The sequence below is a fragment of the Lepisma saccharinum genome, chromosome 25, assembly GCF_977018435.1.
Source record: "Lepisma saccharinum chromosome 25, izLepSacc3.1, whole genome shotgun sequence".
Classification (NCBI taxonomy): domain Eukaryota; kingdom Metazoa; phylum Arthropoda; class Insecta; order Zygentoma; family Lepismatidae; genus Lepisma; species Lepisma saccharinum.
This window is the reverse complement of record NC_139253.1, coordinates 8,115,486-8,142,482: the sequence shown is the minus strand read 5'-3', so window position 1 is coordinate 8,142,482 and position 26,997 is coordinate 8,115,486. Positions and strand designations below refer to the sequence as shown.

General features: G+C 38.5%; 2 protein-coding genes across 2 annotated transcripts; both read left to right on the top strand.

Moving 5' to 3' along the window:
* The first annotated feature begins 4,911 nt into the window (after positions 1-4,911).
* On the top strand, positions 4,912-25,601 carry Tcs6 (Threonyl-carbamoyl synthesis 6). Its single transcript, XM_083111156.1, has 3 exons — positions 4,912-5,033; positions 11,145-11,273; positions 25,321-25,601. Exons 1-3 carry the CDS (start codon positions 4,996-4,998, stop codon positions 25,448-25,450), a joined length of 297 nt encoding a protein of 98 aa, XP_082967282.1. The 5' UTR covers positions 4,912-4,995; the 3' UTR covers positions 25,451-25,601.
* PIG-P (phosphatidylinositol glycan anchor biosynthesis class P) lies at positions 25,552-26,256 on the top strand. The gene has a single exon (XM_083111155.1). The coding sequence runs from the start codon at positions 25,552-25,554 to the stop codon at positions 25,939-25,941; it is 390 nt and encodes a 129-aa protein (XP_082967281.1). The 3' UTR covers positions 25,942-26,256.
* Positions 26,257-26,997: the final 741 nt, after the last annotated feature.

The following is a 26,997-nucleotide window of genomic DNA, read 5'->3' as shown; positions in this document are numbered from 1 at the left end:
AGAACCAGAAAAACGAGAAAGATATGTATTGTTTGGGGTTCGTGCCACTCACATTCAAGAGCAGTGTTTCGAACTGAAAGCAAAATTTTCAGCAAGTGTAGAACAGTTTGTCGGGGTCACGTGAACGTTTCGGCTGACCAGTGCCCTCCCCTTACGACGTCCCTGGTAATTTAATTTGAGATTTTCACCGTGTCGGGAAATTTAGAACATTTCACGACTTAGTCGGACAATGGCGAATTTTTCTTGCCCCGAACGTCAGGATATTTCTTGTCTTTGGTAAGGATTTTAAAAAATTTCCGCACACCATCTATTTCATAATTTTAAACGTTATGCTGTATGAAATATACGAGGGTCACTATATATATTTTGAGCCTTGGCAACACTGATTGAAGTTAGGTGCGATTTGACGTTTGCACGGAATCGTCTGGCATTATTGACCATAAAGTACTTCAAATGTTTTGTCAATAGCTTCATTTGTGTTGTTTATGTTGCCTTGGAGATTACGCGACAACAATAAAATGGAATTAACTCGTGAACATTTTCGTGCGATAATTTTTTAAGATTTTCGACGTGGATTATCAAGACAAGAGTGCATCGATCAACTTACTTTCACATTTGGCGATGAAGCCCCATCCTTTGCCACTGTGAAACGCTGGTATATCGAATTTAATCGTGGCCGCCATTCGCTCACCGACGAGATTCGCGAAGGTCGTCCAAAATCAGTTGTTGTTCAAGAAAACATTGATGCTGTGCAAAACCTAATACTGCAAGATCGTCATGTGACATACTGTGAGATTGAGGCAACCATAGGCATTAGTTCCACCAGCATATATAAAATATTACATGATCATTTAGCTATGAGAAAGGTATGTTCTCGTTGGATACCACACAATTTGACAAAAACTCAAAAAGACGCTCGCGTCAATGGACATTTCCACTTTGACATGAAAAACATTTTAAATCCATTCATTTTACAGATAATGACACAAACATGAGATGTGCAAAATGTCTGGGCGATATTTGTAACACGCCTTCAAACACCGCTGAAATTCACCTACTACGTCACGGATTTGAAAACGTCCTCTCCACAGACAGGAGGTCCTCTGACGTCATCACTTAGAAATGCGTGTAGGCGGGGCTTCTGCTCGTCCCGTCAACTTAGCACGAGTCGCAAATTCACTTGTTACTGTGTAAAACAAGTATCTTACAACTTCCAGCGCAAAAATCTGTGCTCCATTTCTTGGAGATGAATTATGCCCTAGCAGTATAGTAGTATTTACCATAATTCAGCCACTCGGTAGAGAGTTTTCCCAATAGGGTGACAAAGCAAACCTTGTCTATGGCTGAACACGTGAACAGCCTTGTTCATTGCGAATACATAGGTTAGTTCTGACTGGCAAGAACTTAATGTTATAGGAATGCCTTTTCTGGAATTACAATTATTTTCGTCATAATATTTTCTTCACAAATTTTAAGATAATGCTTTTAGAACACACTGGTTTACACGCCAATTTCTACAATATAAGTGGTGATACGGTATAAAAAGGTACGGTGAGTTTTTAAATTTCCTGCAGTAAATGACAGTTTTCTTCAGTTAATATATATATATATATATATATATATATATATATATATATATATTGCAAATTTTTGTATTTAGCCTACTTTTACGTCGCTTTTCCGTTCACTTTGTTTAACCGCAACGATGAGAACGCATGGTGAATTTATTATGTATTATCTCTAACATCACATTTCTTCCCACTTTTGGCTAATCGTTACAATGAAGATGAATAACTACAAGCAGTATTAGAAGTCGGGATGCAGGAGTACAACCCCCCCCCACACACACTACCACCAACTGCACAATCTAAGTATCACCCAACCTGCCATGATAAGAGACGAACTTTTTCTTCTGTCCCATCTCATTTCGAAAACATTCACTTGTCCCATCTCCTTTTATGAGACGAGACGGAACATGCCTCGTCTCGTGAGCAACGCTAACATTAACAATAGAAGCATCCCCCTAGCTGTCCCCAAAGTCTCGAGCAAACATCCTCCCATGTAACAATTTCCAGTTCAATGAAATGTCACTCACAAGGAAACAGTCATGCCCAGGTCGAGAGTCAAACCTGGAACATGCGACTTCCTCAGATAAATCATGAATTTTGTGTATAATAATTACAACGTCAGTTCATTCCTGGTAATTCTGAATCTGCAGTTTGGTTTGCATATATAAGCAGGATAATATTTAGTTTCCGAGGGCTGTACCGTCGAAACGAGGAGTCAAAATAAAAATAATGAAAAGAAAGTTTTTTTTTTGTATTTATAATGATAAGCCTTTGCATACGTGTTAATTCTATATTTTTCTAGACTTGAGACGAGAACGAGAATTGCCCTCCCAAACCGAGACGGATGTTTATAAATTGAGACGAGACTGTCAATGAGACATTTAATAATAAACACGAGACAGACATTTACAACTCTCAACGAGAACGAGACCAAGGCGGCCATGTCTCGTCTCGATAAGATCCTTAGTGGTGAAGTTGTGAACCAACCAATTAATGAGTTCGGGGTAACGAGAAGAGACGGCTTTTTTCGCAGTACAAAATTCAAAATAATTATATCGTACCATTTCAGTATGGGATATTGTTATACACATGGACGTATATATAGTTCACGGGGGGAGGGGGGGAGGGATGGATCAACTTTTGGTATGATTAGGGTTGCTTTATTTCGTAAGTGAAAATCCAGGACACTGCTGGCCGGAATCTTGTTGGGCAGCATGGGGGGAGGGGATGTTGGACCCGACAAAGTTCTGTGTTTGTAGTCAGGAAGTCACGCTACTTAGTATTGATACTCTTCTGTTCATCTTGTATCACTACGTTTTTAAGAACCAAATTTCTTTAATATGATTCGAGGGGGAAAAAATAACTGATTTAACAGTCTCAATGCAGTTTCTTATCGCAGAAATTCCGAAACTATCAGTAAATTGCAGATATTGGTCTGCAGTCCCATCTGGTGTGTGGAATTACGAAATTTCCTTCCCATCCGTATCCCGTCCTATACGTCTCTAATTTAAGAGAATGAAATAAGTCCGAAGGAATTTTTTATGAACAAGCGGATAGAACAAGGAAACTTGTAATTTTAGTGAACCAAAAAAACAGGGTGGTTGGACCCGTTGAATCCCCCTTATATACGCCCATGGTGATACACATTATTTCCTTGTAATGATTATACATAAACTAAGTATAGATATGTACTGTGCAACTAATGTAATCTTCTCAGTGTATTTTCTCTTATCTGCACAAAAATATTTGATCATAATTTCCACAACAGAAATGGAACACAAACTGAAATTGCTTTATGGAAAAGAAAGTTAAATAGGCTTTATAAATAAAGTGAAGAATGTGAAAATTCCTATTTTGCACTACATAGGTTACGGTAAATATTGATAAATATAAGTTTAGAAAATATTTTTGAGTGTCTGGTCAGCAACCAATTTTATAAGCAATATTTTTCGCATGGCCTGAGAACACACACGCAGCTGAACCCTTTCATTTATCTTGCACGTGAGCAGCACGGATATTTCATAGAAGAATGATCATTACAAAGCATAGCTTTCCTTTCTCCTATCGCTCCTTCTTCCATCATTTAAATCGGTACAAATTTGTAAAACTGCTGCACGTGTTCGCTCACCGTGGGCTACCCATCCGGAACTGGACGCTCGAAGCAGACGACAAACGATCTCTCCCTAAGGAGTGACGTAGTAACATGGCGGCGGCGTGTTTTCAGGGCAACGCTAGCCTCGCAACTTTGGAAGTCTCGTTTCTGCCTTAAACTGGACGCAGAGAAACGCGAGAACTTGCAGGGGTCATTTTTCCAAGGTGTAGTTTTTAAAATTGTTGTAAAAAAAATTGAGTGGAAATGTCCATTGGTGCAAACAAATGCTCAATAAATACAATCGTGGTGCTTCAAAAGACGTATATAAGACTGTAACAGGTGACGAATCATGGATATATGCATATGAGCCGGAACGTAAACAGCAGTCGACTGTATGGGTGTTTCAAGATGAACCCAATCCAACAAAAGTTGTTCGCGCTCGAAGCACATCGAAACAAATGGTCGCCTGTTTTTTCGGGAAAACTGGTCATGTGGCAACTGTGCCTTTAGAGGAACGTAGAACGGTCAACTCTGAATGGTACACAACAATTTGTTTGCCAGAGGTCTTAGGTCAAATACGGAAAACAAACAAACGCCGTCGGATCATTCTTCATCAAGACAATGCCAGCTGTCACACTCTCGTCTAACAACCGACTTTATGAACAGTCAAAAAATCGAATTGATGGGTCATCCGCCGTACATTACTGATTTGGCACCCAATGACTTCTTCTTGTTCCCGAATGTCAAGAATAAATTGCGTGGACAACGATTTTCGTCGGCGGAAGACGCCGTTGATGCGTTCAAAAACCATATTATGGAGGTGTCTCAAGAAGATTGGAAAAACTGCTTTGACAAATGGTTCGAACGAATGCAAAAGTGTATTGACCATAAAGGAGAATACTTCGAAAAACAATAAAGCAGTTATCAATGCCAAATTCCTGTTTTTTCATTGTTAGGCTCAAAATATAAATAGTGACCCTCGTATGTGTAATCTCTCATTTATGTTGTTAGATTGCTCACCATCTGGCGTTGTTGATCGTTTAATTAGCCCAACGCTAGATAATAAATAGTTACACAATGTCTGCAAAATTGAAAAACACACCTTATAATATGCATGTTCTTTTATATGTAATGCTTATCTAAGTAGCATAGTTAAGTTTCTCTAACAAAAGAAATACAAGGTTTTCCTTCTTCCGCTTTTCTGTGCGGCCATGGGCATTTTGTACCATCATGATGGCTTCTCGCTTTTATGGATCTTTGATGATACAACAATGATACCACAGACTTGTTAAAAATTGCCTGATATGTCTTGGCTCTTGTAAAAAATTGGCTGATATGGAGAAGAATGACAGTGCAAAAGAGGAATTGGAATTGTATCCTTCTGTTTTTATGGTGTGCGTTACAAGTATGAATGGCAGACATTTGCGATCTTATGTTAATTACGGTGCAAGGCCAATACACCAGAATACTAGCCTGGTGGAAAATGATCGAAATGAAACTGTTTCATTTGTCAATGTACCCCTGTAATAGGATGTAATTGGATATTTGTAATGTACTATTCCTGGTGACCAAAATTTCCATTGCTTAATTCCGAATTTATTGTGGTACACAAGCATTTTTAACATGGTTCAATTTTTATGTAAACACATGCGGTACTATTATCGTATGGGCAAAACATGCTTTAGATTCTTAGTAATTCCTCGTACTACGTTACTATACCGGAGACATCTGTCAATGATTTATTTCACACTTGTTTACATTGCTAACGTACTATTCTGCATTTCTGAATATTGATTTACGTGAAATAATGAATTTCTTACGAAAATAATGCCTATTTCTTACATTTGCGAGTACTTACTGTTCTTCCTTATTTCCACACAATGGCGATAGCTTACCCGTTTATCGCGCGTTGTGCCAGTGTTTTGTCGATTTGGAGTGTGCATGCAGTGTTGCAAACTTGTTCACAGAAAAATACCTACCTTTTTTTTTTAAGAAAATAAAAACACTTCACGAAATTTTTTCACGAAAAAAGTTCAAGGTAAAAATTTACTATCCTTCGGACACCTCTATTTTTTTGGTTTCGTCAATTTTTGACATTGATACTTACGTATCTGCTTCGCGGAACATTCCTGAAGGTGTATTAACGTTGTTTTGATGAAATTAATTGCAATTTTTCACATTACCAGAACGTCTTTCTGGTAGGTGTTTTCCCTTGCCTGAGACACAATATCGCGAGTACACCTTCCTACATAATTGCGCGTCCGGCTTCTCTTTTGCCAAATTTTTGACATTCAAACTTACGTATCTGCTTCGCGGAACATTCCTGAACGTGTATTGACGTTGGTTTGATGAAAGTAAGAGCAATTTTTCACTTTACGACTACTACTTCCTCCTACCTTTCCGTTTGCCTCACACACAACATGGCGCGCACACCTTCGTAAATAATAACGCGTAGGAATGACGCATCGGCCTTGTTTTTTCTCGATTTTCAATTGTTATCCAGTGTTTCAACCTTCGGAACCCAAGAAAAGCCCGTCGACAAACTTAATCAAATCTATTTCTTTTGAACTTTATTTTTCGCGTTCTGACACCAAATTTTAACTATGTATCCCAACCTAATCAACTAACCTATCCACGCACCAATGGTTCGTGGGGCTAGCGCCAATGGTTTGTGGGGCTAGCGCCAATGGTTCGTGGGGCTATCTTTTTCACTATTGAAACCTTTGCGTGGCCTACTAACCTATCCACGCGCCAATGGTTTGTGGGGCTAGCGCCAATGGTTCGTGGGGCTAGCGCCAATGGTTCGTGGGGCTATCTTTTTCACTATTGAAACCTTTGCGTGGCCTACTAACCTATCCACGCGCCAATGGTTTGTGGGGCTAGCGCCAATGGTTCGTGGGGCTAGCGCCAATGGTTCGTGGGGCTAGCGCCAATGGTTCGTGGGGCTATCTTTTTCACTATTGAAACCTTTGCGTGGCCTACTAACCTATCCACGCGCCAATGGTTCGTGGGGCTAGCGCCAATGGTTCGTGGGGCTAGCGCCAATGGTTCGTGGGGCTATCTTTTTCACTATTGAAACCTTTGCGTGGCCTACTAACCTATCCACGTGCCAATGGTTTGTGGGGCTAGCGCCAATGGTTCGTGGGGCTAGCGCCAATGGTTCGTGGGGCTATCTTTTTCACTATTGAAACCTTTGCGTGGCCTACTAACCTATCCACGCGCCAATGGTTCGTGGGGCTATCTTTTTCACTATTGAAACCTTTGCGTGGCCTACTAACCTATCCACGCGCCAATGGTTTGTGGGGCTAGCGCCAATGGTTCGTGGGGCTATCTTTTTCACTATTGAAACCTTTGCGTGGCCTACTAACCTATCCACGCGCCAATGGTTTGTGGGGCTAGCGCCAATGGTTCCGGGGGCTATCTTTTTAACTATTGAAACCTTTGCGTGGCCCTACTAACCTATCCACGCGCCAATGGTTCGTGCGGCTAGCGCCAATCGTTTGTCCACACCCGGCACAAACTTTACAACACACCCACCACACGTCATTCTCCAAACCCTCGATCCACAGTTCTAACTCTCGTCGCAAACGCAGGCAGTTCGAAACACTGGATACCAACAAAACACAATCACGACGCGTCATGATAGTCACGACGGTGTATGAAGGTGATGGTGTATGAAGGTGTACGAACTTCATGGTATACGCAGATGTACGGGCCAAACGCTATCTCCGTCGAAGAATTGATTTTCAACGAATAACATGAATTTCAGCTCTGAAACATTCCCAAATCACACAAAACACCTTCCTGATGTTCGACAATGCTACAGGAACTAATTACGGTAAGTAGTTTCTTCTGTAAAAGTAAATAAATGTGTCCGAAGGATAGTAAATTAGTACCAAGTTCAATTTTTGATATAAAGAGTAATTATTGAACCATTGACGTTAGCCCCAAAAACCATTGACGTTAGCCCAAAAATTCATGATAGCCCCACGAACCATCACGGGGACGAGGTATGCCTACTAGGTTAGGTTAGACCTGTTGGGTTAGGTTCCATAACACTCCTTTCATTCAATTTAGCATATATACGGACAACGGCACGTCATCTTATAGCGAAAAGATGGCGTGGGTTGAAACACTGACTATGGCGTTTACGTCATCAAACACATGGAACCATTGTGCTGTCATGCAGAAAGCAACTGGCGGCAGCAGCAATAGCGCGTCGGAAAAAGATTTTCGTAGAAAACCACATGCATTCGCATTAAAATGGATCAAAACTACGTTACCGAACATCAACAACGCTACAGAAAATGATTTGCGTAAGTACTTGCTCCTGTAAATTTGAAGAAATCCATCTCTGGTATAGTAAAGTGTTACCGTAATCCTTCCTGCATGTTTTCTGGAGAACGATTCCGTACACTCTATTATACAAGATTCTTTGTTTGGTAACTGTTCCGATTGTTTTATGATTCATTTTTTCAAATTCTTGTAGCAGAGAGACTGTAGTAGAATTTTTGCTATTATTGTCACACGAAATTTGAACCTTCCTTAAAGTAATGAGCACTGTTTGAATTTAAAAAAAAAATGTTGAAAAAAAAACACTTTAAAATTACCTTATTTCAGCTTGTGCGCTTCCCATGGACAAGGCATTCGCTTTTAATAGAAGCGACTGTAAGTATCGTAAACTAGTGGGAATGAATGTAGAAATATATTGGAACTTTCCTGGGAACGAGTTTACAATACATCTAATTTAACAACGAAAGTATTTAGGGTTATTATTAACATGCTAAGGGAACTAAACCTGACCTGCCTAACCTCCCTACGAAAGCATTTATTGAACAAAATCTTCAAACATTTTGGCACCAAGAAGAAAGTACACATTTAAACACTGCATGATAAACGAACCAAGGTAGGAGCAGTAGTTTGGGTACAAGTTTACTATCCATTGGACATTTCTTCATTTTTACAGAAGAAACTACTTACGGTAATAAGTTCCTGTAGCATTGTCTAACATCTGGAAGGTGTTTTGTGTGATGTGGGAATGTATGATAGCGGAAATTCATGTAATGTCTATTTCTTTCTTCGTTTTCTTGGTTCTCTAACACGGAACACGCAATATGGTGATAGCGTACTGGTTGATCGCACGATGTGGCAGTGTTTTGTCGATTTGGAGTGTGAATGCAGTGTTTCAACATTTTTCACTGCCAAATACCTAATTTCGTGGCCGGATTAGAAATTATGCTAATACCTCGTTAGCCCCACAAACCATTGACGTTAGCCACAAACCATTGGTGTTAGCCCCACAAACCATTGACGTTAGCCCCACAAACCATTTCCGTAGGGTTAGGTTAGGTAAACATAATTAAAAAAATTACATCAGCTTCGTTCACGGGTATTTCTTGGGTTCCGAAAGTTGAAACACTGCATAACGAACAAAAGACAAGCACGACGTACGATTATCTAGGAAGGTTTACGCGCCATACTGTGTGATACGCAAGTGAGACAATGCAAATAAAAAAGTAATCGTAATATGAAAAATTGACAATACTTGCATGAAAAAACATGAATACACCTTAAAGAATGTTCTACGAAGCAGATAGGTAAGTACGAATGTCAAAAATTGACTAAATGGAGGAGTTACAGGTGTCCGATGCATAGTAAATTTTTACAAAATCAAAATCTAAGCATGATGAAATCACAATAAAGCTTGGACCCTTTGTTTGCCAGCAGTACTACCTGCTTCACATGCCTGGGGTGGAAGAAGTATTATGTTGCTAAATGCTTTTGTTATTAGGTTAGGTGCAGTCACATTTAGAGCTCTTAGTATTAAATTAATGGTCTAGAATTTACAGTACTGGACTCTTCTGTAATTTCCATAATACTAAGTATACTCACGAAATACTTAGTCACGGTGGTTCTTCTAAGGTTAAGATGTTGCGGTCAATTACAGAAAGGTTCGTTGCTGCAATTACCGGAAAACCATTGATGGATAGCCGCACTGAACATTCTCTCAGTAAGGTTAGGTTAGGGAAACAGTTAAATTTGGGGTCGTAAAACTACTTATGTACGGGTTGCTCCACACAACATTGGCTCCATGGTTATCTAACCCACCGTCGATTTGCAAGAATTTTTTTTCTTTTTATGAAGATTACGTGTTACTTACTAAGTGTGAAGAAAGAAATTCTGGAGCACGGAAAGTAATTTTTGGAGTTCTACGTGCTACGAAACTTACATTTTTTTAATATTTAAATTCCTTACCAATGTATCTATAGAGACAGGCGTTGCTGCGATAGTGGTTGCAGGCAGCAGGTTAATTACCCTAGGGGCAGAGCCTGGAATCGGCGGGAAATTTTGACAGCAATTTTCATGACATTTCATGGTGTACACCCGTGAAAAACCAACTTCGACATACATCGATCGGTACGGGTGCTTTGAAGTTCGCATACTCACTAATTGAGGCCTCCCAATCACGAATTTGAAGTTAAAATTTGGCGGTCAGGTGTAGAAATTGCAAAATAAGCTAAATTAAATGGTGTGCGATCAGCACGATTGTTCATTATTAACAAAATTTTCCGGTAAATAATGAGCAATCGTGTCGATCGCAGATCACTCAATTTCGCTTATTTTGCAATTTTTAGATGTGACCGCCAAATTTTAACTTCGAATTCGTGATTAGGAGGCCTCAATTAGTGAGTATTCGAAATATTACGAAAATTGGGGAGGGGTCCGGTATTATAAATTCGCTCCAATTAACGTTCCTATATACTTCCAACACTTGATGATGCTATATCTGGTCCTTTGAGCCTCTCATGAAAATCAGACAAACTGCAAGTCTGAGATGACCAGAAAGGAGGAAAAACAGCGCACTGCAAAGCACAAAAGCTTGCATCAGCTACTTTCCAAATCATAATTATTCTGGTAAATAATACTTAGTGAAGCTTATAAAATGATAGACGGGCATGACATGCCCAGGTTTCATGTAGGATGAAATAAAACAAACTTGTATGCAAGTTTCAACATGAACTGCTATACTTTCTTCAACAACCCTTATCTCCTCCTATCCATTTTTCTATTGGTGTTGATATGATACATATAGGCTAAAATATTGAGTGTTTCAACTTTTATTATTGTGCTGTTTATGTGTGTCTACATTCTGGTTTTTACCTAGGGCTTGTCTGTATGGGTGCTAGAATACCATGTTAATATCGAACTGTACAAGCCAGGGGGTGTGATAAAAAATAACGTGTATGAAGTAGAATGCAATATGAGGTACCCATTAACTTTAATTGGTTCAATTGATCTTAACATCATGTCAGAACTGCAGTATTTTAAATTTCCATATGGATGGAAGGTGACAAAAAAACACAAATATATGCCTCTGTACATACAGTATAAACAATGCGTAAACAAATATGCAGAGTATAAAGAGTAGCAACGTAGTATTAACGTTATTTTTATAAAATGCAAAGTTCCTTAACACAACATAGAAAATTATCTGTTCCCTTTCCATCTTCAAGAGAAGCTGACATTGCATATCATGCACTGAGAGTTGATAAAGAGCCTAAAAGAAGCAATGTAAAAAAGAATTTAGAAGTGAAGGATAATATTCTGTCTGTGTAAGTAAAGACTCAAGATTTTTCTGTACTAAAATATAATTTATGACAAAGCATTGAAAATTTACATATTTACTAATGACTAGGGACATTGAATTTTCGCGATGTGCAAAATGTAAATAAAAGATGCAATTTTGAACATTCTGCACGTAACTACACCCCCAATGATGAAATATGCATGATTTTTATTCGTGAAGTAATGCGAAATGTGTGATTTTTTGTGAAATAACCATGAAATATCATCAAATTAAGTAGAAAACATGCAAAAAACCGGCAATCGAGGTTATGCGTGCAAATTGTTGATTTGTAACGAAACGTTTGCCTATAGTTTCCTACCACTTGTTGCTGAAGAACGTTTTATCTTCGATCACATTAGGAAGATGCTGCAAATTGGGATTTCCCATGCACATGATCTCAGTTCGAAAACTTCGATCCCTGTAAACCTGCATTCCTTTCTTCCCCCGAATGTCTACTCAACTTCCAGTTTCATTGAACTTGCTACCTGTAGCAGCGATAAGATTAGTCTGTTCCCCCACTTCAAGGGAAACAATGGTGTCATTTGTGTTCAGTCATGAATGAATTTTGTTTATCATCATGTGTTTGTGTATGTGCAGTAGTGATTATTTTATTTGTTGGACAGCAAAGATATCCTTTAAATACATACAATGAATAAATCGCTTGAGATATGCAATTTAGAAATGAAGTGATTTTGTGTTGATGTTTTCTTTTTGGTTGGACAGCTAAGTACTTGTGTATGTGTACAGTATATAAAAATGAAGTAGTTTATCAATTTATAGCTCTTTTGTATGTTGTTTCCTCTCATAATGAAAAAGTGTGTGCCAATTTTTTTTTCCACCGCTGGTATATACCGCTGATCTAACATTTTTATTTACCCCTCTCCTCAGCTTTTATTTACCATAAATTTGTCTCCGTACTAATGACATTTAATTATTTTTCGTCAATGTGTATAAAAAGAACTGTGTCCTATGCAGATTACAGTTTTGGTATTGAAATACTGAGTATGTTTACCATTACATGTTCAGGGTACCCATAGAACAATAGGCAGTGGCATAAATAACACCACTGGGACCACCGGTGGAGGGGGGGGGGGGGGGTTGCATGAGCTTCGAGGTCGCAGTAAGAATGATAAATTTAGAAAGATTTATAGTTCACAAAAGTTTTCCTTTCGGCGTTAAAATATATTTCACCCAGACAAATATTTTATGCCCCTACAACGGTAACATTATCGTATGAGGGAAACGGATTCCTTCAAATTTACAGGAGAAAGTACACGGAAATCATTTTCTTTAGCGTTGTGGAAGTTCCTGAATGTAGATTTGATCCATTTTAATGTGAATGCGTGTTGTTTTCTGCGAAAATCTCTGTCCGACACGCTGTTTCTGCTCCCGCCATTTGCTTTCTGCACAAGAGTGCAATGTTCCGTGTGTTAAGATGATGCAACCCCATAGCCAGTGTTTCAGCCTCGCCGTGTTTTCACTAGAAGATGACGTGTCGAGTATTTTTTTTTTTTTAACTATGCTTGCCTAACCTAACTTAACCTAACCTTACGGAAAATGGTTTTTGGGGCTAACATCAATGGTTTGTGAGGCTAACGTCAATGGTTTGCGACGTATTAGCATAATTTCAAATCCGGGCACGAAAGTAGATATTTTCCGGCGAACGAGGTTGCAACACTGCATAAATCGACAAAACACTCTCAGAACGCCCCCTAAACCAGTACGCTATCACGGCCTCATAAATCTAAGAAATAGACATTGATATGCATTATTTCACTTTAGGAAATGTTCCACATTTGAAAATAACACGTTAGCAATGTAAAGAAGTCCGAAATATATGATTCGTAGCTGTTTCCCTCATACGATAAAAGTACCAAAACAGCAAACAGAAAATGTTAAATCACTAGAAAAGTAGAAAGTGAATTACCAGATTAGAAAAACAAAGTTCATTAGTTGAATAGTTCAAGCCATTGGTTATGTCGCTGAAGGGTAGACAACAGGCAAGAAAATGCCCTGACATCGCTTTCACCCCTTCCTGCCTCTACACCCATGTTTCAGCAAGGTTGGTGAAATTGTGCTGCTCCCGTATGTTGTTAAGTTTCTTATGTAGTAGTTCTTGTTCATGAAGTGAGAAATATTAAAAAACAAACGTCCAAGTGATGCTAAATTTGGAAAGAGGAATAAAAATCAAGGAAATATCCTAAGTTCCATTCCTTTCTTTTTTGATAGATTGATTTATTTTTCTTCGCTTTTCTGCCACTTTAGGCTAATTGCGAAGATGGGGATGAGTGATGATGATGATGAAATTGATGAATGGACACACACACACACACACACACACATCTGATGTTGTTTTGGCTTGTTGATGGGTACTATGTTCACTGTGTGAAGCCCTCAGACTGGGCTGCTTCAGGCTAAGAGAGATACTTTATTTCACCGTAACACATCTCTGCAAGTTAAAAAGAACATAATCATAAACCATGCACATTTTTCCACTTTATAGATGTGCAGAGGGTCAATACTCCTTGAACAGTTATTGACACATTGTTTCTAATTTACTTTGCCTGAGTTTTGCACAAAATTTGACTTACGGTTGGTCGGTGTTATTTTTTTCTTCTTTTTTTTTATCCACTGAGAAAATCACCATGTAGGGAACCTAAGCAACTCCAAATAAACAGCCATGAATAATCAACACCACTCGTTACACCAGGCTTAAGCAACATTGCTTGCACCTGTGGAGGCCAGTGAACACTCCTGTGCGATGCTATCTTTCTGTTTGAACACTGCAAAAACATGATCGTCAAAACCTCAAGTCTACTTTTACAACAGTCCAGATTCACTGTTCGCTTTGTAGTCCATATGTGCATATTAGAGTGCTGCAATGAGGATTTTTCGCTCGAGCGGCAAATAGTTCATACGGGCAACGCTAGATGGCATACAGAATTGATAGTTATTCCGCTTGAGGAAAAAACCACTGAACGAGGGGAATATACTCGAACCCTATTAGTAAAAGTATTTCCGTCATTTGTGTATGGTAGTTGACCCTCAAATATGTATCGTGAAGTGAAAGACGAAGTGAAATTGAAAAATAAACGAGCATAGTGATCATCTCCATGTTAAAATGCAGTTTTGTATATCTTACCGAGATATGTAAAAATGAAATAGATGATTATGGGCTGAAACTGCTTAGACTGATATTTTATGTTTCTACGATTATTGTCACATTGAAATGATGTTTGATTAAATGTCATAACTGCATTTTATTATTTTGCAAAATATTATTATCCTTAACAATGATGTACACATACTTCTTGCACTGTGATACGATATTTTTAATTGCTTAGACAGGTCTGTTAGCTTGTGTATCCATTTTATGTTTCGGTCTGTAGATATTGCATACTTTCATATGTGCTGTATTTGAGTCTTACATAATATCTAAGGAATTATGATTTAGAATTGTAATTGCATATAGTGGTTTCCTTCCATGTATGGGTTTTAGGTTGATGATGGTGCTTATTAGGCTCAATCATTCCACTACGAGTGCGGTACGATCGAGCGTAGCACACTCGAGTGTGGGAGATTCAATCGAGTTTGAGCGAGCGAAAGTGGTCCGATGCAGTACTCTAGTGCATATAAAAGCACTTCTTCAATTACAGAAAGCCTCCCTAATGATGTAGTGGAAAACGTCATCACCTTGTAATCAAAGGGTCCTGGGTTCAATACTGGGTGGAAGCACATAGTGGTTCAGATCCCACTTTAAACTGTAGGTCTAGTCTAGATTAGCCTATCTGTGCATAAAGTGGACTTAAAAAGAACTCAAACTTCTATAATAACAGTGAGTTACCCAGGCTTGTGTTACACATACTCCAAGGCATGTAGTACTAAATCGAACTGTCCAGGTGGCAGCACCAATCAGATAGCTTCTTGTGTATTAAGTGCAATTCATGATTGTACACGAACAGATTTCATAGCTCTAAAAGCATCAAACTTTCAGACTGAAACAACTAGTGACATGTGGCCTACAGAAGTATGCAACTTTTTTTACTAAGAGTAACATGACAAACTGCACATGGTGCTTGTACGAGCAGCTAGCAACAGCAACTCGAGGAGATATATTCTAACAGCATGAAACCTGACCTGCAGCAATAAACATGTGAATGGGTTAAGTAGCTCAGGTTTAGTGCTGTTAGCATAGCTTGCACAGAAGAGAATAAGTGCCATCATAACATCACTGCTGACATCATATTTCCTAAGTTGCTAAATCAGTCGTTAGCTGCTCGTGTTCTTTGTTGGGTGCATGTCCACTTGAACTGGGCTGTTTTCTCAATAGCGTGCACTGTTTCACTTCAGTGGGTTTGTCATTCATGTACAATGAATGCTTTTTTTAAACAGACAGGAGGGGAAAGTGCCCAGTGCGGCAGTGCTGCGTGTGCAGTTTGTGACCATATCACGTGTCACTTGCCACTTTGGGGAGAAACTTCTATAACACTTGTCACCTGATACTTATCACTTAATTGTCACTTCACTCTAAAGGCTCACATTATGATACTATAAATACTTCCCATGGAATAAAATCTATTTACAGTAAAAGTACACAACAATGATCTTAAAATTTTGAGAGAGACCATACTAATCACTGGTAAATGCTCACAATTGTGCTCATTTTACATTTTTGGTTAATTGAAATTTACATTTTTTCAGTATTTGTATTGTTTACAGAATTCCTTAATGTGCATTATTTTAATTACACATATATTTTTATAGCAAATCGTCTCATACCCTTAGGTATGTGGGATCTTTTGGGAATGTAGCTCACTAATCATCATTCATCCATGATGGTAAAGCACTCTCTGCTCGTGGTGAGCTTGATGGTAAGGCGATAGAGGTACTAAATTTACACACTTGAATGGCAACACATGACACTTGAGTTTCACACCCCTAAAGATTGGATCAGCATGGGTAATGTAAGGATATACCTGTCTCTGTACTGCAACTGAAGATCTGCCGTGAGAGGTTATGCCTGTGACTGTACGTAGAGTCTGACTTGCGACTAGCGTTAACACGCTCTCCCTAGAACCTCCTCCTCTCTCTCTATTCAATCGTAACTTGCTCCTCAATAACTGAATTAGAACTGACCTCAAACTCTCTGCCTCCCAGACATTTATTGCAATTCAATTTAATAAACAAATGCACAGTCAGGCCTGTAGCCTCTTCCTGGATTTCGTCTGTTTACAGCTGATGACCAGGAAGAGCTTCAGTGCTGTCTGACACTGCATTCCTGTGATGTTTCTGAATATTTCCTGATTGGAAAACGATGGTTGAATGACTGGAAGTTGGAGTTCGTTCTCCATAATAATTAAAAGATACTACGGATCGTTACGATGTCCCTCTCCGGAAAAGAATTCCCTTTTGAATTCGTCTTTATGTCTGATCCAATCTTATAGGGATACCATTTATTATAAAAATAAAAAACGAAAACAAAAATAAAATGCCGAAAACAAGAAAATAGTAAAGTAAAAACCATGAACCTATCCAAAGTGAATATCTTATAAACCCACTGACCCACAAGAACATATAACACAATGCATTATTTCTGCTGAATAAGTGAGTGGATCAGCGTGAAATAACATAACGCATGCATTTGTTGATGTAGAGACCTGACGTCACATGCGTCCGCCGTCAAAACACACTCATTTAATACGTCACGTCAGAGCGTGACCAGCCTCTTGCGACACAAGATGTGTTTGTCTACACGAGACAGTCATTGCACCGTTTGAAGGTAAGAGACTCAAAATTACATAATAAATTTGCGTTAACATTAAATTATAGATACCAATAGCCTTCCTTCACCGTAAATAATGTGGAGCACTGAATAAGAAATAAATCGAAGCACTTGTATAAATACATAATTCGTTGCACCTGTGTTGCTAGTAATTTTTGGTTACTAGGGTCGACACGTATGCCGAATATTGCGAACTGAGTTTATCACACATAAATATAATCGTAGCACGTATCACTATAGTTTTCCTGTATTATTATTATCGATGGATCACAGTCTTTATTTTTATATTAACAATATATATTTACTTATTTAACTCCGTCCTTTAATATGAAATATGTACACACTCATATATAACACATGAATTAATAATTCAAGTAGAAATAATATTTAAGCATCGCAATTGTTACACCTTTTGTCGATGCATATCAATGTTGTATTTATTCTTCTATTAAAATTGTTCGTTGATAATTCCATAAACATGCATTGAACACACGCTGAGAGTGAAAAGTCCAACAAACATCTTTGACCTCGATGTCGTTCACCTAAGGTACGATGAACAAATGAATCGTAACATTGTCCATTTAGGATAATCATCCTTTATTCCAGACACGATGTTCAGCTCAGATTGACTATACTTCGTGGAATTTTACTGTACCTGAGAGTACAGTACCACTACGTTCTGCCACACTGTACTTGTGTGGAATGTACTGATGAAAGTCGGACAACCCAGATTGTACATTTCCTTCTGTCTGTCACTGAATGAACATCTTCCCTGTAGAGTTCTGCTGCCTGCGTTTCTTGTACTTGCACTTTGGGAAGGGATAATTTGGGGAAGTTCAAACTTAAGAGTAGAAACGTGATTTCTTCTGGCAATGAGAATTGTTCTGCATTGGAATATTGATGAATACATTTTTGCTGCTGAGTGTATCATGTAACGACCAATGGAATGTGTGGTCGTATGTGTCCTCGGAATGGGAGAACTATGTTCCTGGAGGAATAATCACTATGTGTACTGCTTGTTTTTTTTTAGACGAACTTCGTGGGGTGGATCAATGATTTTACCCCTTTGATGAAAAACTGGAACATTTGGTGTGAAAACTTCTTGTACTGCTAACACTTCGTTGGGCGATTCTTCTTTTGAGGCTTTGTGAAGAAGAATAGACGTACGTTCGTAGAGTTGTACATGACATGGAAGTGTGTCAAGTAATATGTATATTAGGAGTGTAGCATGACACTTTAATGGAGGAATCATGTAGTTTACACTCTGGAACATGTCGTTGTTTGTAAAACGTTTTACTGCTGGACTTGTAGATTATATTAGAGATTTTGTTCGAGACGTAGCACGACAATTTTGAGAAGCTGTGTAGATTCTCTGGAACGTGGCATGACGTGGTGTACTTTACGAATTGCCTTAACAAGGCGGGGGGGTTCTTGATCCCTTGTAGAGTAAAGCTGAAACATGTTTCATCAGTCTGGCTCCCAAGCTGGCGAATGCTGTCAGGATGCTGGACGCGCTGCTAGTGGTTCCCGGTTCGACATTTTCCTTTCGGGTTTGGGAATGCCGAATTGTTTCCCTTGCGGCTGACACTGGCTGTTCTCTGGCCGACAGCTGATAAATTTCGAATTTGAGACAGGTTTAAGGTAAAGGTAATGTTAGCGTAGATTTAAGATAGGGTAATTTTTCCGGGAAAGGATTATTTTGATCCAATCTTTTTGGTACAACACTCAAGAATAATATTTTGCCACTCATGATTTAAAAATGCCATTTTCAATTGAAATATACTTAAACTAGTAATAAACTCTTATATTATACCCATTAAAATAAATATGACAAATGCTAATTCCTAGTGGAAAAATATAAAAAGAAATATGATGAGAATAGCTTCGTGAAAGCTAACACGGTTATTCCAGAATCTAGAAAGAAAATAGGATAGTGCCTATAAAGCAATCAGAATTTTAATTTATTTTTGTCCCCGTAAAGTACCAATGATATATGTCGTGATTCGATTAATTGAGTTTAATTTATTATTGCTTGTTATGAGTTACTATTTGAGGTGTGAGTTACTATTTGACAACGTTCTAACACTCTGGCAACCTGCTACAGTCTAAAGAATTTAGCCGTCATCATTTCTGCTTACGATAATTTTCCTGCTTCAAGTCTACATGTCTCCCGCGACCGGGGTTTTGCTGGCTGGCTACCTGATCCCCATAACGGGAGAGGTTCGGAGGGGAAATTCTTACGTTAGCAAAATTCTTCGTCCGGTCGTAGATTCGAGCGCAAAAGATATGTAAAGCCGTGTAACTGAACTCTGGCCGCTGCTGTGTTTCTCGGATGCCGTTGAAATGTACCCTTTGCGTCAATAATGTATTGCATGCATCTACATCAATGCCTAAGTCCTTAACATGCTTCTGCGTTTAACTGTACAATGACAATGAGGAAATAGATTCGTTTGCGTATGTACGCCCAGTTTGTTTATCGATTACTTCTAAAATACATCATTTGCTGTGAAATACTGGTAGCTAGTAACTTTGCTTGAATGTATTGCTTCTTCTACTTTACTTTTGATGAGAAAACCAGTCTTGTGCATTTAAAATGAAAATACCATATTACTATAAGGACATATGAAAACGTATTTAAAGCTAAACGAGTAATAATGTTATTTTTCGCCTTGCGCTTATTTTCCCTACTGGTTACATTTACTTGTAGAAGCCTGTTTAATCCTTGCTGTGTAAAAAAAAAATCTTATTTTAGTCTCTTATGTTACTCATAGTGTGCAAGTGGTCGTTAAAAATGTACTCAAATACAAAATTACACGGGAAACGATGCTTATTTAAAGTCGACCATCCCAAAAATAAAATAATTAATCTATAAATATGCGATAATTGCCTTATATTATGCTGACATCACTAAAAATGAAGAATCTATCATTCTCTCTATCCATTCTAACATATGCTTAGCATATTATTGTAGCAAAGCTTAAAACTAAAACCGTTGTGGTTTAACCATAATCAATCTGCGATGGCAGAATGGATTTCCAGGATTTTGGTCTAGATCCAATATCCGAAGGAAAATACTTGTTATTGGGGCGCAAAAAATATCTTGACGTCGACGTCTACATATTCATATAAAATAAATATTCTCAATAACTGGCGCTTAATACAAAACTTTGCTAATATAAATGTTTACCTTCTTCTGAAGTATAACTAAAATGTTAGTGATGTAACTACTAAGCTAGTATAAATTATACCGCTTAAACAAAATATTATCGCATATTATGAAATTTGAATAAATTAATAGAGACTAATGCCTTAAAAAAAACTTACTTTGTGCACACTTGAGTCGTGTAGGACCTATTTAACATTAATAAATGCCGTAACTTGGAGCAAAAATTGCAATATTTATATTTTAAGATTTAAAACAATCTACATTTTAAAGTTTTTAACGTTCGAAGCTACAACGTGCTAAGGATAAATATTCAACTGTCAAACAAAACATTGTTTCGGACAGAGAAAAAAAAAATATAAATATATACTAACAAAAAAAAATCTCGTTAATATGTGAGAAACGTCCACGCCGTGTGATGCTCTCATAATTCTCTTCTAGTTATTCAAAATAAGTTGGCTGTGCCTAACTTTGCTTAAAGCATATAAGTATATGTATATATGTGTACGGATTCATTCTCGTCACAACTGCTTACCCGTGTACGGACATCTCACGTCACTGCAGCCTATTTATACATCTATTACTTCTCAACTAGAACTTTTAATTAATCGGGCGGTTTATACCCTAAATCACGGTACGCCACTCTAACTATATACGCTTGGCGTAATAGCGGACATAATTGTACAGCGTGTCGAGGAATATAATTAGCGTTTTGTTTCTTTACATATTAACATGAATTGAAAATTTGTAGGCAATGTATTCGTAAGTTAAGGTAACATAAGGCAAGTGACTATCTCGTATAAACTTGACTATCTCCTTAATCTAAGCTCCCTTCATGAGGTGCTAGGAGACTTCAGTCATTAAGAATATAAATGAGTGGTCCTCGGGGCCTTATTCGTTCCCAAAACTATATATGTATAAAATGTAATATCCTCGTTGCAAAAGTCTTAGCAGTCATAGTTTAAGCATTCTAAATCCTTTACAAGTTACGGTCAGTTTTAAACCAAATTTAAATTAAACTTTTAAGGAATTTCAATTAATAATAATAACAAAAACAAAATATTGACTCAAACAAGCATACTCTGTGCCATGACTCGTTAAAATGCACCATAGTGCTGATTGACTCTGACTCGGTGGCACGAATTTATCTTCCTCATTCATAAATAACTTTAAAATCCACTTTTATTCCACGTTGTTAATTAATTAAAATGTTAAGGATAAAAAATCGTTTACTGTAGCTTACTGCATCCTCATAACCAACGTTGTGATAATTTTCGTATTCAAGATTATGTAAAAAAAAATTCTACCTTTTACGTTCTAAAATCACTGTCAATGCAAGAAATCATCAAATCTAAATGCCTTTTCCTTATTCCCTATTTAAAATTCTGGATGGTAAAAATTTCCCAGGTGGGAATTTGTTGTAGCCAGGGTACCGGATACGAACCACAGCGCTACCAGGAGCGGATTGATAGGGAAACGTCCACGGAAGTTCCGGGGCCGGCCGCATTTTTGGCAAAATGGGCCTCCCTAAATGCGGAATGCCGGACGCTCCTGATACCAAATCGAAGCCCGACGCGGATAACCGCGACGGAGCTAGGGTGCAGGTTCCTCCGCATTTTTACATTTTGCGGGTGACCGACCCTGACTTGAGGTCGATAGGTTTCATCTGATTCATCCTCGAGTTAGAACTCGACATCTATCATTGTTTACTGCACTATTTTCCCCCGCTGGTACTTAAAACATAATATAAATCCGCGCGCAACTTTCCAGATTCCGTGCTTCAAAATGCATACTTTTGACGGTAAAAGAAAACTGATAAAACCTTGATTCTGATAATTTTTAGGTGTGGTTTCACTTTTCATGTCCTAAAATTGAAATTTTCATAAGTGAACATCCTGCGTCTTATCACCAATTTTCATCTCATTTCTGTAAAAATGGACGAAAGCCCTAAGCATCTCCATCCACGTCTCATACCCTTAGGTATGTGGGATCTTTTGGGAATGTAGCTCACTAATCATCATTCATCCATGATGGTAAAGCACTCTCTGCTCGTGGTGAGCTTGATGGTAAGGCGATAGAGGTACTAAATTTACACACTTGAATGGCAACACATGACACTTGAGTTTCACACCCCTAAAGATTGGATCAGCATGGGTAATGTAAGGATATACCTGTCTCTGTACTGCAACTGAAGATCTGCCGTGAGAGGTTATGCCTGTGACTGTACGTAGAGTCTGACTTGCGACTAGCGTTAACACGCTCTCCCTAGAACCTCCTCCTCTCTCTCTATTCAATCGTAACTTGCTCCTCAATAACTGAATTAGAACTGACCTCAAACTCTCTGCCTCCCAGACATTTATTGCAATTCAATTTAATAAACAAATGCACAGTCAGGCCTGTAGCCTCTTCCTGGATTTCGTCTGTTTACAGCTGATGACCAGGAAGAGCTTCAGTGCTGTCTGACACTGCATTCCTGTGATGTTTCTGAATATTTCCTGATTGGAAAACGATGGTTGAATGACTGGAAGTTGGAGTTCGTTCTCCATAATAATTAAAAGATACTACGGATCGTTACGAAATAGTCCTGTAGAAATGGAAGAAATTTCAGACTAGAATATAACATGTGCCTTGGGACACTTACTGTGTTATGAATGTTATTGGAAGAATATAGTATGGTATAGTAGAGTAATTTTTAATACTGTGTGTTGTGAAATTGTTACAATTGGGCATTTTTATAAATCAACAGACTAGGGATGGACAGTATGAAATTTTGGCTGATACCGATAAAGCACCAATATGCAATTTACTGACACTGGTAACCGATATTCTACCAATCCAATATAAAATTCCAAATAGTCCTTGAGGAACCTGAATGGTTCACTAATATCCATAATAAATATATGTGGCCAGGGACTACAATGCATAAAAAGCGGTGTATGTAGACATTTTTATTTTAAAAAATAAGGCATGGAGATTATCCATAAAAAAATAGAACGAAGTTGCAGAATATTGCATTAAATTGTAAGATATTTATAGATATATCGGATCATACCGAAACCGATGCACCAGTATGTTACGAGCTAAGGTTCTGTCCCAGGGCTGGTCCCTGGAGACACAATTGGGGGCGTTAAAACCTTAGCCTATATGTCTATATCGGCCAATACCAGTAGAGTATCGATTAATCTGTCTCATCCCTACATTAAACTAAACAATATATATTTTGAAGAAAACTTATCCAATTTTTTCTTAGAGTAATATGCGAAATGTGTGCTTTGTACGTATGAAGCAAATAAAAACGTAAATCTACTCACAATGCACATTCTGGGGGATATGGAGGTAGAACCCCATACATCCACAATCTTGGCTATTTGTGGAAGTGGTGTGATCAGCACAATGCTCCATCTGCCTTTACCCCAGAGTTGGAGCCAGATATCAATTTATTAGAAGCTAGGTGAATCCCACAGCTGTATTGTACAATAACATTATGTATTTCTGTGTTGGTCAAAACTGGGTCTCCCATGTAACAAGTCAAACACCCTATCCGTTGATCCATCGTGGTTCTGAGTGTGAATATCGGTGGAATTTTTGTCAAGAAATACTGTTTTTAAGTTCCTAACTCACATAGTTTTTTTTTCTTCCAGTAGCATATATGCGATGCCGCATATAGAGAGTTGTGTTGATGTAGTGCAATGTGCCTTGGACTGTGTTACACATGATGTTAACATAAAAGTAGCCCGGCGTGGTAATACCCGGTACCGGCCGGAAGAAAGGTACGAAAGAGTAGGAAAATGTGAACACTGACTTACCTGCATGTTACACGAGATGCTGAAAGTGGCCCCCTTTAACGTCGAGACACTTCTGCACACGTCGCAGCATATTGGCTGACACACAGCCTGTAGCTCTTCACGGGTGATGCTCCAGATGGTGTTGTTACTGTTTTGCTGCAGTTCAGCCAGGGGATGTTTTTTTTTGCATACACCTTCTGCTTTAAGCATCCCCAGAGATAAAAATCACAGGAGGACAAATCCGGGGAACGAGGGGGCCACAACCCCTTGCTTACTGTGCCCTCTTATGTAAACAGTTTATGCACCAACGCCAGGGATTTGTTCAAAGTGTGGCATGTGGCTCCATCTTGTTGGAAGTAGGAGTATAGTCTTTCTTCTGGTTTCATTTTGTCGTAAAACGTTTGCAAGAAGCCACTATAAACTGCATAGTCACTGTTGATTCAAAGAACACTGGACCCACTATACATGTTCCTGAAACTGCACACCAAACACCAATTTTTTGGTCATGGAGGGGTGTCTTAGTGCTCAGCGTGCAGGATATGTGGATTCTCAGCAGACCAGTACATCATACTCAACTAAGACTATAATTATAAAAATAGAGATGACTGTGTACAACATTATACACATTCGTAGGCAGGAAGCGTAACAACAGCATTATTTCGTAGGTGGTTTTGTTCCTGGGTACCATGTGCACATATTCTTCCACTATCACAATTTGCTGCTGCATGGAAAACACCATCTTCTCGACGCGACTTGTTTACCAGAACTGCTAGGCATTTGACAGATCCATGAGCAACTAACAATGTTTATGAACAATTACATTTAAACATGAGAATGAGTACGTGTATTGCTTGTGTACAGATTTCTATGTCTACTTACATAACAGAAAGTTACACATACAATTATTAGCTCGTCTCTGGTATTACCCAGCCAGGCTACTTTTGTGGGCCACCTGGTAGTTTCATTATGGTGGTCTAGTCGGTACCATGCATGAAACCTGGGTTCAATTGTATGGGTGGGTGATCTAATGTCAGAATTTTTCTGGCCTTGTCCCCGTATAAAGCAGCTCCGAGGCTCACCCAGTGTCAAATCAATGTGTACCTGGTGGTTAAAGGTGTCTGGAGCATGATGCAGATCACATCACCTTCAAAATAACTGAGATCGAGAAATGTGGGGCCCTACTCCTACATCCCCTAAATGTGCCTTCATGGCATGGTGCTATATGCACGGGAAACTTTACCTAACATATATGTAACCTATTTACTGGCTTAATCTCATAACTACATGTTTTCTTTTCTTGTAGAAATCTTCAAGCACAAGAACCAAGGCAACTCAGGGTAGGCATTAACTCATTCATGGATCACCTCATCCTAGTAACAAAAACCATGGAACAGTTTGGCCCAGCACGGAGTGACACTTACGATTTTTGGTAGTGCATACTTTATGTAAATATTTTTCTTTCGTGCCCTTATTTTGAAGAAGATTTTCATTGGTGTGAGTTTGTGAAGGATACTCTCAGTGTATAAACATAAAAATGCCAGAACACACTCCAGCTCCTACTCCAACTCGGGCAGTGTATGGCTTTGTGCTATATCTAGGCTCAAGTACAGCCTTTGTCCTCTATGTGATTTGGGCTTTTGTTCCCGACGAATGGCTCAATGCTATTGGATTGACTTATTTGCCTCAAAAATACTGGGCAGTGGCGATTCCTGTGTATTTCTGCCTTGGTTTGGCAATTTTTGCTTTTTTAATTTACCCAGGTATAAACATGACTATGACACCTAGATTAGATGATCTTCGAACAATCACAGACTCGCATGCACTGCATATAAACTCAAGTGAGTGGCATGGAGGCATACCTCCTGTGTCAGATATTCCAATAAGTGATGTGTGTAGAACATTATATCAAAAGAAACGTGACTGAATGTCAAATCTACAATGTTGCCACATGCTTGTAATGGAAATGAAAATGTATGAAGATTGCATCAATTAGTAGTCCTGAATCAATTTATTTTACCATGTTTAAGCAAATTATTTGCTACAAAATGATTGTAAGGTAATTAATTCTTCCAGAATCAGTGACTGCCATAGCTGTGTTGGTTACTGTCCAATAAGATCGTCAACGGCCATAGCTCCTGGTTCACTACATGATTCTATTGTGAATGAATGGTGGGGCTATAATTGCACGTGCGTGTGTGTAACCATCTCTTTAAAATACCAACCACTAGTTCGTTCCTGAATTTTACTTGTACTCAAATAAAATATAATAAACTAAAATAAAATGTATCAAATAAAAAAAATATCAATTATGGCAGATTGTTTTCAAGATGGTGGCCGTCGGGGTGCAGATATCGATTGGCTACTCGACTGGAAATATATTTAATAATAGAACAATTAATCCTACCAAGTCTCTTGCTTTTATCAAAAAGTCAATGATTCGGGACTTAGCCTTCGGCTTGTGATAAAGATGTAATTTTTTGTGCTTTTGTTATGAGGTCCGAAGTCATTTTGCGGCGGGTGTATATTAATATTGCAAAACGAGCACTAACCTGTGTTATAAGAGTTGTTCAAAGTGATGTCCACCTACATTTACACATTCCTGGCATCGTTTGATGAAATTTTGATTCACACGCAAAAGTTCTTCCGTAATTTTTTCGGTAGACTCTATTTTTTAACGATCCAGTTTCTCGTAATATAAGCACAAGACGTCTGATCGTCTCTCTATTTGGAGGTGAAACGCCAGGGAATTTCTGTGCAAGTTGCCTACACACGTCTCGACACGAGTCTCTTTTCACGTAAGTGTCATGAATAAAAAGTATTTGTTCTAACGTGAACTTTGTGTGGCTGTCATTCCAATTGCCTCAGGTACACATAACATACACACACTGTAATTACACAAAGTAGCACGGCAAGTAACCAAAAACCACATTCTTTCACACAGTACAAAATTAGCACGGTCTTTTTTCAAGGTCTGTTCCTC

Coding starts and splice junctions, on each gene's coding strand:
- PIG-P (XM_083111155.1), top strand. CDS start 25,552: ATGCCAGAACACACTCCAGCTCCTACTCCAACTCGGGCAGTGTATGGC.
- Tcs6 (XM_083111156.1), top strand. CDS start 4,996: ATGGAGAAGAATGACAGTGCAAAAGAGGAATTGGAATT. Junction 5,034..11,144: donor GCAAAAGAGGAATTGGAATT/GTATCCTTCTGT, acceptor AACACAACATAG/AAAATTATCTGTTCCCTTTC. Junction 11,274..25,320: donor AAGGATAATATTCTGTCTGT/GTAAGTAAAGAC, acceptor CTTTTCTTGTAG/AAATCTTCAAGCACAAGAAC.